Source organism: Venturia canescens, chromosome 4, assembly GCF_019457755.1.
Source record: "Venturia canescens isolate UGA chromosome 4, ASM1945775v1, whole genome shotgun sequence".
In the NCBI taxonomy this organism is placed as follows: Eukaryota; Metazoa; Arthropoda; class Insecta; order Hymenoptera; family Ichneumonidae; genus Venturia; species Venturia canescens.
The window spans coordinates 5484007-5498906 of record NC_057424.1 but is presented as its reverse complement, the minus strand read 5'-3'; the positions used below and the strand labels follow the sequence as shown (position 1 = coordinate 5498906).

Genomic DNA, 14900 nt, shown 5'->3' with positions numbered 1-14900 from the left:
GTGAGAGTGGACAGTTGATACGCGTTCTTCTGTAAATTAATTCTTATCAATTGATGCAAGCAAATTTGTATGAAACTGTAAAAATTCACCCGGCAAATTATTCTTCGCGCGCACCACCGGGAAAACAAAATTTCTCACGTATATAAGAGGTTTATAAACACGTTACTGATTTTTGGTCACTTGATTCATTTTTCATAGTTTAAATCGTATTTAATTATGTAATGAGCTGCTTAACACCCGCTCGGCTTTAACAGCATTACGTTGGGTACGATTTGTACCTGCCCAAACACAAATATTTTCTAAGCTTAGGAACATTTTGACAGAAAATTAATGTGACACACGAAAGATGTTCATATGTGACTGGTACTTTTCTGCGCCATTTTGAATAGGCCCCGCCTACATGTTGGATATCCCAATATACGAACGTGCGCGCGAGTCCAAATCTGCCGAGAGCGAGGTTTGCGTTGAAGAAAATAGTATGTTCTAGTAAATTTGTTTCTCCTGTCTAAAATATAGTATCGTCGTAAAAGATTGCCGCGTTTCAACGTTGAGAGACATGGAATGGCGAATGTTTCTCTTGGTTCTCCTATCGAGCCTCGCTTTAATACTGTTAATTTACTTATTATATTACTATTCGTTCGAGCCAAAAATAGCAGAAGACAATAAGAGGATGGCGGAAGAATTGCGTGACACGGATCTGTCCTCGTTGCTGAACGGCTCAAGCATCAATAACATACCGCAGCTAAATTTAATCACGACGAACGCCGTCGTCGCCCTCGCAAATAAATGTGGCAAGGGCCCTGTCTTCATCGGTTCTAAGGACGCGACTGATTCGGAGTGCATAAAAACGTGCCTCAGCTCAACAGCGAAAGTGCTCAATGTTCGCGACGACCACACATTCTATTACTCAGTTATTCTGAAGCGAGGGGCCCATTGCATTATTGGTCCAAGACCGGAGTGCAATATGAGAATGACCCGTGCGTTGATGACGATAAACTCGGTCACTTGCCGCTCTAGGTTTCCGAGCCTCGTCGGTGGGCCACTGGGAACTCAAGTCGTCGCGTGCAACAACCTCGTGATAAACGATCCGAAAAACGTTCTCTGGGACTACAAGTACGACACGCAATTCGATCCAGATCTTACGATCCTAGATCACGAAGACGAGAGACTTCCCGACGGTTCCTATCGATTTCGGTGCAAGTTCAGGGGCAAAGATGCAAGAAATAATTTCTACGTACAACATCCGAACAATCGCTTCCATCCCTTCAAAAACTATTGCACCGCGAATGCTTATGGAACTCTCGACGAAATGGGGGCAATCATTTCGGATGATAAGCGCAGCTTCGTGTGTGACTGCGGCAATCCCGAACGCACCAGAATGTACAACATGTTTCCTAACGATCCCAAGAGTCAGTGCTCACCCCATACGTTAAAAGCCGGACCTGCTGAGAAGAAGGACCCGGGACACGAGATGAATACAAAACAGATACTGAGCGTTCCTTACAAGTGTTTTACAACCAAATCGCCTATTGATGACATCGCTAACTATATGCCATGCCCGCGCGACAAAATCAAAGGAAATACAGTCTTACAAAAGGTGGAACTTCAATTTACCGAAGATAAAGATTCTCTGATCGAACATCCGTTCTACAACGATATGTTACCCGAAAAATTCGAATACATTAGCTTATTCGGGACAAAAGCAACTAAGCTGACACCCTATGGCACTAAATTGAAATATAATTCTAATGTCTTCTAGCTCCAACCAAAACGAAGTCATTTCCCTCGATTAAAATTTCACACGCCTCGTTTCTACTACGTCTTTACGCAGCAGCAGTAGCACGATGCCTTGACATTGTCGGAATCCTGAATACGTAATTTTCCATCATTAAAAGAGACCTCGGCAAAATGGGGTACTTCAAAAATTGTCGAAAATATATATATTTTTTTTCATTCTTTAAATTTTTTATATTTCACAAAATCAATCGAAAAAATGAAATTCTTACGAAATTTCTTATTTTTTTAATATATATATATATATATATTTTTTTTTTCATTCTACGTCGCCATTTCACGTCGAATCTTATTTTGGTCGCGTCGTTACGAATGTTCTGGCGACAGGCACCTTGGAGGGGGGTTCAAATGATTTTCACTTTTTTTCAATCGTTGAAACATTTTTTTTATTATGATCAATCGTCTATTTTGAAAAGTCCCAGTTATCGCATTTTTTTTCTTCTCAATTGCAATGAAAAATATAGTATTTATGAGCCGCTAGAACTTTTAATCATTGTGTGATTATTCTATGAAATTTTATCATTTCATGATCGCACTAAATTTTCCTCATTGTCGCTTTTTTTGCGAAATGTGCATACACATTTGGGGGAAAAAATTGCATAGTACTTTGAAAAATGGGCTGTACTTCCGAAAAGCGGAAACCGAATTTTGAGCTGAAATTTTGCATACTGCTTCTTTATAACAATATAAGACTTCCCCTAAAAGGATTTTTGGCGACTAGCAATATATCTATATCGCTTATCTCGCTCGGCCGGTATCCTCACTTCGCTATAGTGCCTAGGCTACATGGATGGCAAACGTTGCGCTCCTTGGCTGGGCTACTCCGGGGATTTTTTCCTTAAAATTCCGTTTACTTTTCAAGAATTTTCTTTTTTCTTTGTTCAAATTAAAAAAAATAAAAGAGAAAAAAAAGCGCCGTGGAGACGGAATTTTAAGGAAAAAATCCCCGGAGTAGCCCAGCCAAGGAGCGCAACGTTTGCCATTCATGTGGCACTATAGCGAAGTAAGGATACCGGCCGAGCGAGATAAGCGATATAGATATACTTGCTCGGGCTAAAATAGCAACTTAAAAATTCAATTTCTCAATAACCATTGCTAGTCGCCAAAAATCCTTTTAGGGGAAGTCTTATATTGTTATAAAGAAGCAGTATGCAAAATTTCAGCTCAAAATTCGGTTTCCGCTTTTCGGAAGTTTATCCCTGAATTCTTTCTCATCGAAAAATGCTTTTTATCAAATTCGTTCATATCGACTACCGGTAAAATCGCATGAAAGTCCATTCCAAAAGTTTATAGTATCGATCATATTTGAAGTTTCGTCCGGAAACTTTTCGTCTGTATATACAGAGTAGTTGTGTACACGCGAGCACATAATATGATAAATAATATAAATTGACAGCGGAGTTTCTGTAAAATGTGTGAAGCAGCAATCGTTGTCTCTTTCCATGTCGTAAAAAATAGCAATACTTCAAAATAAAACAAGCATTTATCCAACCGGCGGGTTGCGTAAGCACAACAAACGAGAGTGTTACGCAGTTACGTGAAAAACATTAAAAAAAAGTTCGAAAACTTTTCAACAGATTATTTTTTTCACCCAAATTTCAACGGGGAATTTGATATCAGAGGTCGTATACATTCGTGAGAAAATTTCTGCCAGAACTTTTTTTCCAGCGACTTCGATAGTTCTATCAAAGAACTCAGACGTAGGGTAGAAGCACAGTTCTTATGGCCGCTCTGAGGACAAACTTTCTGCGACTCAAACGGCCGGTTGGCGGCGTGGCGGTCGCAGTGCGGCAGCTATCTCTCTCGCTCCCATTGCAATGCAAAAACTGCTCGAACTGAACGCAGAGGGTCGAGTGATCAAACCCCACTCGTAGAGTTTTTTTTTTTTTTATCCACTATGTAAAAAAATAGTTTTTAACGACACGGTTAATCTTTATTATTATTTTTCATCAATTAAATAAATAAATAGTCTCCGAATATGAAGAGCGTTTGAGATTTTTTCTATAAATCAAGTGCATGAATAGTTTTTAAATTTTTTTTATAAATTTGAAATTGTGAGTCGCATGAAAATTGAGAATCGTTTCAAAGTCGCCTTTAAAATTTTTGAAGTGAATGAAGTAAATAAATATTTCATTTTGATTATTGAATTTAATGAAAATAAGGCGAAAGTACGAAAACTTTGAACATTCAATATAGACGTTCATTATTCATTAAACCAGGAGATCATTTTATCTTCGGTTCTTACTATTTTCGGTTCATGTATAGATCCAAATTGATTATATCAATAAAAACCACCAAGAATTGATAATACAAGCAGCGAAATATTGTGTACCCACTCTTGGTTAATTTTAGTTCACGTGTGTTTAGTAAAGGAAGTGTGTATGAGTGTATGCTTGTATGGAAATATGAATAGATACGTTCAAAGCTTTGTTAATGAACACAAAAACCATGCGTGAGCTAAAATTATTCAATGGAAACCACGGGAAGGTGGTGGGTATCTTCCATCAGGAAAGGAAGGATGTATAGGGAAGAGGAGGGTTGGGATTGAGTGAAGTTGAAATGTTAAGAGGTTTTCCTACTAATATTGAAAAAAAAAGAATAGAACTTTTCCATCAATAAAAAATGAAAAAGAACAGAATGAAACTTTTTCGTTAATGTTCAAAAAAGAAAAAAAAATCATTTTTTAAAATAATTAATCATTTACAGTTGGCTTTAATGCTGTTAAATAGTACAGTAGGATCACCTCTAGAAGGAAAAAATCTAAAAATAGAAAAAATATTAAGTGCATAAAAACAATGGTAAATATTCTCTAGAATTGACAACGTTAGCAAATCAATGTTGATACCATTTAAATTAAACTTTTTAATCTCAAAATAAATGAAAAACAAAGTAAAAAAAAAGTACGTGGAAGAGTACCTGAATAAAATTATTCGAAATAAAATTTGAATTAGACTTTGAAAAAAATAACGTTCTCATTTAAAGCTTTATAAACAAAAACGGTAGCTCATAAATCTTTGAAGACATAATAAGTCGTTATTATGAAAAATGATTTTTTTACATGAATGTGCATATATGATCATAGAGATCAGGACCCCTTGGCTCGTCATTTCCAAGGTATTTATAACGACTCCAAACCCTCTCTACTATATGCACGAACACATAAATTAGTTTGTAGAGCGATCAATCTTTTATTTTATGATTAATTAGAGATCTTAAATTAATTAGCATTAATTTTGTAATGTTCAGCGGGGGGGAGCGCTTCTTTTTAAAATAAGCATGCATTTGGGAGAGGAAGTTTAACGCACGTGTAGACGAAAGAAAAGATTGATCAACCCTACACTTTTGCACTTCTCATTGATGAGAAACTTTCATTAATTTTCTCGAAGTCCTCGCGTATGGTTGTTTTCGCTTACGATTCGCTGCGTCTCGCATATCTCGAGATTTCCATTTTAAATGGTTAAAAATATTCGTGCGCACAAAATGTTTAATAATATATTCGCGGTGGCATGCGCATTCATCCTCAACTGGCCAAAAGTTGACGTGATTTTGAACCACAGCATTGCTGATGCAGTTAACGAGAAGTTTTGAAATGCCCTCCATGTGCCATAGTTTTTGGAATTTCGTTACGAAAACTTCATACGCCGTTTTCACAACTTCCAGAAATTCGTCCGTTGGTACTCGTAACGAACCAAGTTCTTGATTTTCGCTATTTTTAAAAGCTCTCCAAAAGATCAAAAAATCGTTTGTTTGTTCGAAAGTTTGTCCGGCTCGCGTAAGACTAAGTTCACATGTTTGACAATCAAATTTAAGTAAACACTTGTGAGCAAGATAACCAGCAACATACTTCATCGAACACTCCTCTAGGAGTCCAAATGAAACGGGCTCGTGATCTATCTCACAAGCATGCAACTCTTCGAGATCTGCCGGCTCGCTAACCTCGTCGACGTATGACCACTCGTCAAAGAAGACATCGATATTGCTATCGACATTTTCTGTTTCATTAACCGAGGATGTGGACTTATTTACGTGTACATCGGGAGTAAGAAGTGATGTAGTGTCATCGTCAGGTTCGCAATTGGCCCCTGCTGGTGGTCTCATGAGTTGAGTGATCATATTATATTGCAAACTTCGTCGTAAGGACGAAGACGATGGATTATCGCAATGCCCGCCACGACTTCTGAGAACCCCGAATAAATTCTCGATGGGATCTTGATTTAATCTCGATGTTATGAGATAAAGGGTGCCTTCACGTTTCAAGTCCGCCCAGAATTGCAGAACACTGTTAATCGTTAAACGGAATCCTTCAAAACAGGGTGGATTTTTATTTTTACCGGAAACGGTCAACTTTTCAAGCCACGAAAGACAATTCTTAAGGAATTCTTCAACTTGCGGTTGTTTCTCGGATAAAGCGCGTCGCAACGGATTCGGATCGGAAGAAGAACGGCTATTGAGACAATCGAACATGTCATTTACTTTTTTAACAAAATTCGCGGTCGCGACGCTAGCTGGATGTTTTAATTCGCCAATTAATTTGCCCGTATTTATCGCAGCGGAAACAGAGTTGCTGAAAATTTGTGTGGCGAGGCTAACCTTCATTTTTTGAAAATTATTCGGATTCAAGTGTCGATCGGTGAGTTTTGGAGCTGCCTTACATGCGTGAGAGCTCTCGAGGTGCCGGAGCTCACGAAGTACGTCGGCTGAGACTAATTCACCGTCATCATAAAAATCGTAATTGAACCAATTATTCCGAAGGCACTTTATTAAATGCGGAGGATCAAAACCAAAATAAATCTTTCGACCGTTTCTTTCTATAAACGGTTTATCAGTAGTCACCCCGAATGTACTCGCCACCGCACGATTGTTCGAACCCATATCGCAAACCAAATATCTAACTTCAAGCTTGATTGTCTCTAATGCATCTAATACTTTTAATGTCAACTGGGTCAAGTCCGTGTGTCGTACATTCCCATGTGAGAGTACATATCCAATCGGTTGTTTCCAAGCGTGTGTAACGCCACGTAACATGAATACAAGTGCATGATTTGCCCACTCATCTTTTCGTCCGAGTTCGCCCAAGTCTTCAAATCCTTCAACCAAATCGGCTTTCGAGTTATATTCCAATAATTGCTTGATTGAAATCTCATCCCACATGAGAATGCACTGTCTTTCGTTTCTGTCCATTGTCTCAACTTTTGTCTTGAGTTTTGAGATTATACTTGATTTTACTCCTGGACCGAGTTCCAAATCATTCACCCACGATCTAATTAATGAAATGCAAGGTAAAGCAAAATGCTTGTTTTCTCGCAAGTGTTTGTACGCGCTGGGTGATCTATAGTACAAAGATAGAGCAAATTGTTTTTCTGAGTCAGTCCACGGTCGTTTTTTAACATGATTCATTTGCATTTTAAAGAAAGCGAGTTGATCCTCATTCAAATCGTACGCAGTTTTAGCGAATGTCACGGCACTAGCATATCTTTTTAATTTTTCTTCCTGTCTTTTAATTTTTTGATCTTTTCTTTTCAATTCCTTCTTCAAAAGTTTCATTTGTCGTTGCAGTTTCTGTTCATTCGGGGTGGATTGCCTAGATATCTTTTTTCGCGGTGCAACCGGAATACTCCGCCCATCCTGCACGACAGAGCTGCTGACGGATGCAGCGTTCACAGATGTTATCGCGGGTGTTGTCGCGGGTGTTATCATGGATGTTGTCGCGGGTGTTATCGCGGATGTTGTTACGGGTGTTATCACGGATGTTGTCGTGGGTGTTGTCGCGAGTGTTGTCACAGGGGTAGCCGCGGACGTTGAATTTGAAATCGAGAGACATGCGAGCTCGCTATTGGTGGTTTGTAAATCAGTAGCGGTCACATCAATGGGTAGTGCAGTTGTACGTAAAATCCGTTTACCTTTTTTACCATATGGGACAAAATCATCTTCTGCAAAATGTAAACTACACATCCTCATATTTTCCATCTGTTCCTTGGACTTCTGAGTCAAAGCGGGATTTCTGGATCGAACGATCCATATCATGCGACTGTGGGATGTGAAAATGGTATCGGGACAGGGTAAACAATGCACGAAAGAAAATTCACACAGCAAAAGCAGAGAATGACAGAGAAAAAGTTAAGTTTTCTCTGCCATTTAGTTAATTGTATAAAAGTGCAAAATTCTGAAAGTGAGGAAACCAATAAAAAATATGCGTACAGTAGAGTGAAACTATTAGGAAGAACGTTAGTACATTACTGTGACAACCTTTTTTTGACCACACAATTTTCATATAGATACAAATCTGAGATTTTCAAAGGATCAAATAAAAATAGTGAAAAATTCGAAAAAATATTAAAAATTCATGCAAACATATCGGACAGAAATTTTTTTGAAAAACCCCTCTCACCGATTAGAAGAAAAATGATATCAACCATATTTTTAGCGTTTACCTTCAAATAAAGAAATGTTTTTTTTTCAATCGCACTTTCAGGATCTTTAGAAAATATTTGAAACGCAAATTTACTCCTTCATTCATGGCTATTAATCGGTTGACTGGTGAGCTTTTTTCCAGTTTTTGTGCCAAAACTGGTACGAGCCAATATGTTATCGAAAATCACGATAATTTATTTCTGAGGGTTTTCGAGGTTGCTGATTCAATTTCCAAACTTAGCTAGAAAATATGAAAACTTCACCCGCGACCGTTATTTTTCACTCCTTTGGGGATAGTGAATTTTGTTTTATTTCGATAAAAGCGTTTTGTATTCTGAAAAACTTGGAATTTTCATGTGATAAAGCATGAAATTTTCGTAGTGAAAAATTAACAAATTTCACCCTGAACCCTTATTTTTCAAATTTTTGGGGATAGCGAATTTTGTTTGATTTCGATGAAAGAGTCCAGTGTGCTAAAAAACTAAAAATTTTTATGTCATATAGCATGAAAATCCATTGAAAAAACGAAAAATTTCACCCTCAACCTTCGATTTTCCCCATTTCCAAGGGTAGTGAGGTGAAAATTAAGTTCAAAAATCGACTCAGCGACCCAAAAAACCATTGTATACCAATTTTTGTCCAAATCGGTTGAAAGTTGAAAAAGTTTATTTTCAATATGTACACATAACAAAACCAGAATGGGCCCGACTTTTTTTTGTACATATATGATCCAATACCAGTCAACCGGTTAAAGAATTATAAATTTTTGTCACCAGATATTCATTCGTACTCTCGTGATTGGAACATGTAAATATAAATAATAAAATGATATGAAAAAACGATTTCCAAAGAAATTTCAAGTTTTTGATTTATCGATATTTTTCATCTATTATTCAAATCATTCCATCAATTTCAGTTATAAAAATGCTTGAATAAAAAAAAATGCAAATGAAACAAAACGGATTATCGCTACAGACTCATCCAATGTGTATGCCATTCGTATTGATGTATCGGGATTTTTCCTTTTATTTAGATGGCCAAAATCTTTGAATGAATGTATTTTATATATGAACATTAGGGTGGTCGTTATTTGGGGTCAAAATTTATTTTACACTTTCCGCCCCTAAATCGGTTCGAAATACATAAAAAGTAATGCTGTAATTTTTTCAAAGTTTTAAAACATACTTAATCCTTGACCACGGGGGTTGAAGTTTTCCGTTTAAAATACATGGAATTTTTCTGGGATTGTGGTCACGATTTTACTGTGAGTCTCAATACATTTGGAAAATCTTCAAATTTTCAGAAATTACTTACAAGCATGTTGCTATATGGGAATGATTTCCAAAACTTCTACCCTCAAAATGTTGTATAGCATCGCCGTACTAATCCATTAATGCGCAAAACGACAATTATGGACACTCAATTTCAAGTACCCAGTTTTCATTGAGGAACAAAAGAAAATTCTTCAAAATCTGGCATAGGAGGTTTTTGAGGGTGCTCTTTCAGAATATCGCATTTATTTTGTAAAATTAACTGAAAATCTATATTATTTTTGCGTTTTTAATTAAAAAGTCAAGATTTTTTAACGTTTTTTTTTCTTTAAATCGATTTTCGTTATTTTTGCTGCACTCAAATAACTATGTTATTGCTAGTAAAGGTGTCCTTAATGTCTGACCTTTCCAAAACATTGGCTATATGAACTCTTTTCCTCATTCAGTTTTTGCAAAATGGCGGTTTTTGCAAAACAGCATGATGTAAATGTACATGATTTTTTTCTCGAAAGTCTTAACTTAATAAAGAAATGTTACACCAGATAACGTATTGAGAATCATCTAAAAAATCCGTGTGATTTTTTTCAAAAATTTTCTAGCTATTTTTGTATTTTTCAATTTAGACATTTTTTTTTATGATTGTAAACATTTTTTGTCATTTAAAATTTTTTTGTCAAGTTAAAACTTTTAGAAAAAAAATTATAACCCTAAATAACGACCACCCTAATGGACATATATAATACAATGATTTCTGTAAAAAAAAAAAAAAAATGTTATAACGTGGGGGTTCGAAAGCTCAACCTTCCGATTACGAGTATCGTGCGCTAGCACCGAGACTACAATGGGGATTTATAGCCAAAGCGCAAAACTGGTACAAAAATTTTGAACCCCTGCTTATTATGTAGACATATTCAACCGGTTTAATTATGACACTTCCTTCAACTACATATGTACGAATTGTCTCAACATTCAATGATTGATTTCTTTATAAAATTTGGCGCTTTCTATTTTATCGTTGAACATTCGGGAAACACTAGCAGGTTATTCATATATGGTTATTCATATATACTCTATACTGGAAAACGTGACCTTAGGAAATCTATTTTTCTACCTTTTTCTTACTCTAATTGCAAACATTTCAAGTATTTTTTTTCATGTTTAACCAAAAAATTGCTCTATTCATGTTCGAGAAGATTACATTGTAACATTAACTGTAATATTCAAGACTCACGCTGCTTCGTCTTTCGGAAAACGATGAAAAGTTAAACTTGGATTCTTCCTCTTCGTGCTGGTACATCCTTCATGAACACATAAATCGTTAAAAGGCATTTTTGATTGTCACTATTTAAAGTACTCGACGTTTAAAGGTCCCGGCGTAACCGAACAACAAGCAACTCGTCGCGAAAAGCAACAGATATACATATATCTATATCACCTGTTCCCCCAGTGTATTGCTACTATAAGAGCAAGAGAGATGGAGCGAGCGCTTGCGGCTGAGCATGCGAGTGGAAGCGAGAAGGGAGATATGACGCTAGCGCCACCGACTGCGAACTACACTGGGGGAATGACGTCATTCCCCCAGTGAGAATCGGCACGAAAAATATTGAAGAACTGCGCTTCTACCCTACGTCTGAGTTCTTTGGTTCTATCGACATTTTCTTACTTATATATATTTGCGTAGCAACAGCTAGCCGGGAAATTTTCCAAGAATAATAATTTATTATAAAATAAAAATATAATTTACTGGATTCTCACAAGTTGAAAATTAGTTTTATCGAGCAAAAAATCCGAATTATAGTAGTTCTTATTAATTATATCATTGCACCACCTACCGTACATCACTGCATGTTGTTTTGAAGTTAAACTTTCGTCTGTCTTTATCGTCCTCACGGTCCTCGCCCGCCGCCGTGCCCCGTGCCCGTGGTCAGTACAGTCAAAGAAAAAGTTTGTGACAAAACTTTTTACACGTTTCGCCGGAAAACTAATCATGTGGATGCCTATTTTCAGGTTTTCACCAAAATATAACAATTACAAAAACGTGGATGAAGTGGTTTGCACATTTAAATGATTTATCAAATTTAGAGGTCTTTATATTTTCAAGGAATTATGCAATTATAGCCATATAATTTCAGCGCATTTTGAAACGCGCTCATTGCAACATGTTTCGACAACAGTGCGCTCACAGCGCTGGCAACTGGCAACACACACATGTTGTTGTTATATATATGTATGTATAGAATGATAGATAGAATCTATATCGAGTCTGATCTCCATTTTCAACCATTTTTGGATTTTACACACAGTTTACGGACGTTTATCATCATACAGGTTCCACATAAAAAATTGGAGTCTTCTTCCATAAATTCTCTACAGGAAAGATAAAAATCGGAAAAAAACATGGTGGTCGACGCGGAATTAGAGGCTGCCAAAAGCGTTGTTCTCGAATTAATGAAAGATAAAGATGCGATTGAGGCTGAAATGATTAACTTGAAGGCTGTTCTAGATTCCGTAAGTACAACGACGCAATTGTCTTAAACGAGACTTTTTTGGAATTTCGTTTGGAAATGATCGTTTTAATATTATACATACTTGGCATCAAGTTGATGCTACGTTTCTTGATATTGACCATTTGTAAATATTAGAAAAACGATTTCAGAATGATGTCGGAATGAACGAGGCTCTCGTCGATTCAGAAGGCTATCCTCGAAACGACATTGATGTTTACCGTGTTAGACACGCTCGGCACAAAATAATATGTGAGATCATCATTATTTCAAAATATTTTTTTCTGTCAATAGTCCTCGATCTCATTGAAAAATATGAGCTGACGTTTGATAGGTTTACGCAATGATCACAAACAACTAATGAAGAAGATCGAACAAGGCTTGAGCAAGATACATAAATGTACATCCATGACTGAAGCAAACTCGTACAACCCAGTGCAAAATCCTGTCAAGGAAGAGCCGTGTGAGAGTCTTTACACCGAACCGTTTCTGAGAGTAAATTTGGTAACATCTGGATCTCCAGCCGAAAGCGCAGTAAGAATATTTCCATTCGTCTAATTTCATACTTATTATTTGTGACAAATATTAAAAAATACTGATCTCGCTTTAAATCTTGCTAATTTTTAAATACATTATACTGGATTTTCTGTCTGAAATGATTATAAAAGTTGCGCATTTACCAAAATAATAGTCTTTTCTAGATCAGAGAACCATTTCATAAATATCTGTGAAAATTCATACGAATCTCGTACACTCGGAGATTGGCAAGATTTGAAAACATTATTTAAAACTTGATCAGAAAGTCTTTACTATAAATGAAACATTGAACGAATATCAAATTAACTTTTGACCCGGTACCTGGGCTTCTACAAGTATTTCGTGGAAAGCTGAAAAACAATCGATCAAATGGCACGATATTAAGAGTTTTGTATTGAATGGGAATAGAAATATTTCAAATCGAATGCACAATAATGTTTTTCCGGACAGTAAGAAAAATCATTCGATTAACAAACTATTTAATCAACAGAGGTTGAAGTTCAACAGAGGCATTCATATATTTGAGTAGCCCAGTGCATAATTAGAACAGAAAACTTAAAATAAGCCAACTGAGAAGGTTATTTGAGCATATAATAGTATGATTGTATATCATCTACAGGGCATCAGAGAAAACGACAAAATAACGGAATTCGGCTCCGTGAATTATCAGAATTTTAAATCTCTGAAGGACATTGGATCATTGGTCGAGCACAGCCGTTTTAAGCCGATAGTAGTCAAAGTTAAACGCGATACGGATATACTATCCCTGACATTAATTCCTCGTCCTTGGAGTGACAAGGGTTTGTTGGGCTGTAACGTCATACCTCTGGAGATGGTCGAGAGATAAGCATCATCAGTTACTAAGTCTTTGTCTCGTTTGTCCAAGAAAGAAAAATAAACAAATGACTGTTATTTGCGCGTACGGGGTATATACGATAGATTTAATATTTAATAATTAATAATTTATAAATTATTCTTGCAATGCGAATAAAAAAATTGCCTCAATACGTTCACTTTCGCCCTTATCCCCGACAACTACCGCCGTTTCTCTCTTTGGTACATTCGCGTAAGTTTAATCCTTTGGAATATGGAAAGAAGAGCTCCGAGAGGGTAACGCGATACCTATGAGCCGAAAGCGTGTTTTTCAATAATGCACCCACCCGAGTATTAAGGCTCTTCTTGTATCTATATAAAATAAGCAAGTTGCCATTTTTTCTCCGTTAGTCTCTCCACACCGAGTACCAACATGTTTGCCTCATTCCCTGTGAGTCTATTCAATCTCTTTTTCTCTCTGCTGTTATTGAAAGCCAATGTAATGTTTTTTTAAGCATAATTACTCAATTTTTCATTTGCTTCTTTTTCGTCCTTTGCGTGATTGTTCATCAATAGGGATTGTTCGGTGCGTGGCTCGTATTCCTGGTAGGAATGTGTAAAGCCGAAAATATACAAGCCTCAGGCTCGAGTTTGTCTCCTTTTTCGATTATTTACACCATCTATCCGTATTACAATTCCGAGGCAAATCTTTTGAGAATTGTCAAATCTGCCAGCGAGCAACCTCTGAAAAGCGTCCTTGAAGGAAATTTTGGAGCCTCTGCGGACACAACAACAGATGGCAAAAACACAACTCCTAACGAAGAACCAATCTATTCCACGCATTCCAGTGAATCAACTCATCATCGGCGTGCTGAATCCCAACTCACTGAGATAACGTACTGGCCACCGGTGCAGAGGTATGATTTACATCGAACATGAAATAAATAAAAAGTCGTTTTTGGCAACGAGCTTATCGAAAGATCCAACATTTCCCTGTATACATTGCCACTCCATTTATTATAGGGGTGCAGTGCCAAAATCTCGACTCGGAAGAACCGCTACTACTCGCCAACAAACTGATTCCAATTGACGTTTTATTCTCGCTCTCGTCCATCCTCAAAAAATTATATATAATATATATATATAGTTCAACTTCCGTTCGATTTCCAATCGATTTTCTATTTAAATCTTTGTCTATGAGCTGCTAGCAGATAGAATTTTTCCGAAATACTGGATACTATAGACCACGCACAGGCTACTTATGCTTTGTAGTGCACGGGCAAATAAATGAGATGAATCTCTAAGCGTTTTCGAATTTTAAGTTTTTGCCATCATACAAGAGGCGCAATAGCACCGACCCTGCGATTCCAATTAGCTGTTCCCATTCCTCACATACTCAGATTTTCGAGGTTATGGTGCGTCGTGATGAGCGAAGATGAAACAAACCAAAACAAATTCAAAGAAAATGCAACTTTCATATAGCTGGTCGCACTTTTCATTTAAAATTTGAAATAATACGTGTACGCACCTAATATGAAAGGAGCACATATGGGAACAGCGGAAAATTTGT

The 14900-nt window shown here is 36.8% G+C and overlaps 3 protein-coding genes across 6 annotated transcripts in view; all 3 read left to right on the top strand.

The window, feature by feature from the left end:
• Positions 1–11864, top strand: part of Ttc30 (tetratricopeptide repeat domain 30) — a 42453-nt gene extending 30589 nt beyond the window's left edge. For 3 of the 4 annotated variants that reach the window (XM_043417621.1, XM_043417623.1, XM_043417622.1), the window contains 3 exons: positions 10844–11399; positions 11484–11703; positions 11805–11864. The gene's annotated coding sequence lies outside the window, so the exon portion shown is untranslated. Of the gene's footprint in view, positions 1–7350; positions 7429–10843; positions 11400–11483; positions 11704–11804 lie in introns of those variants that run through there. The other variant, XM_043417619.1, reaches the window with a different exon arrangement.
• Positions 495–1951, top strand: LOC122409809 (uncharacterized). Its single transcript, NM_001415081.1, has one exon. The coding sequence runs from the start codon at positions 557–559 to the stop codon at positions 1757–1759; it is 1203 nt and encodes a 400-aa protein (NP_001402010.1). The 5' UTR covers positions 495–556; the 3' UTR covers positions 1760–1951.
• Positions 11723–14634, top strand: LOC122409822 (26S proteasome non-ATPase regulatory subunit 9). The gene is made up of 6 exons (XM_043417662.1): positions 11723–11984; positions 12133–12232; positions 12315–12514; positions 13137–13781; positions 13907–14247; positions 14354–14634. The coding sequence occupies exons 1-4, from the start codon at positions 11874–11876 to the stop codon at positions 13362–13364; spliced, it is 639 nt and encodes a 212-aa protein (XP_043273597.1). The 5' UTR covers positions 11723–11873; the 3' UTR covers positions 13365–13781; positions 13907–14247; positions 14354–14634.
• Positions 14635–14900: the final 266 nt, after the last annotated feature.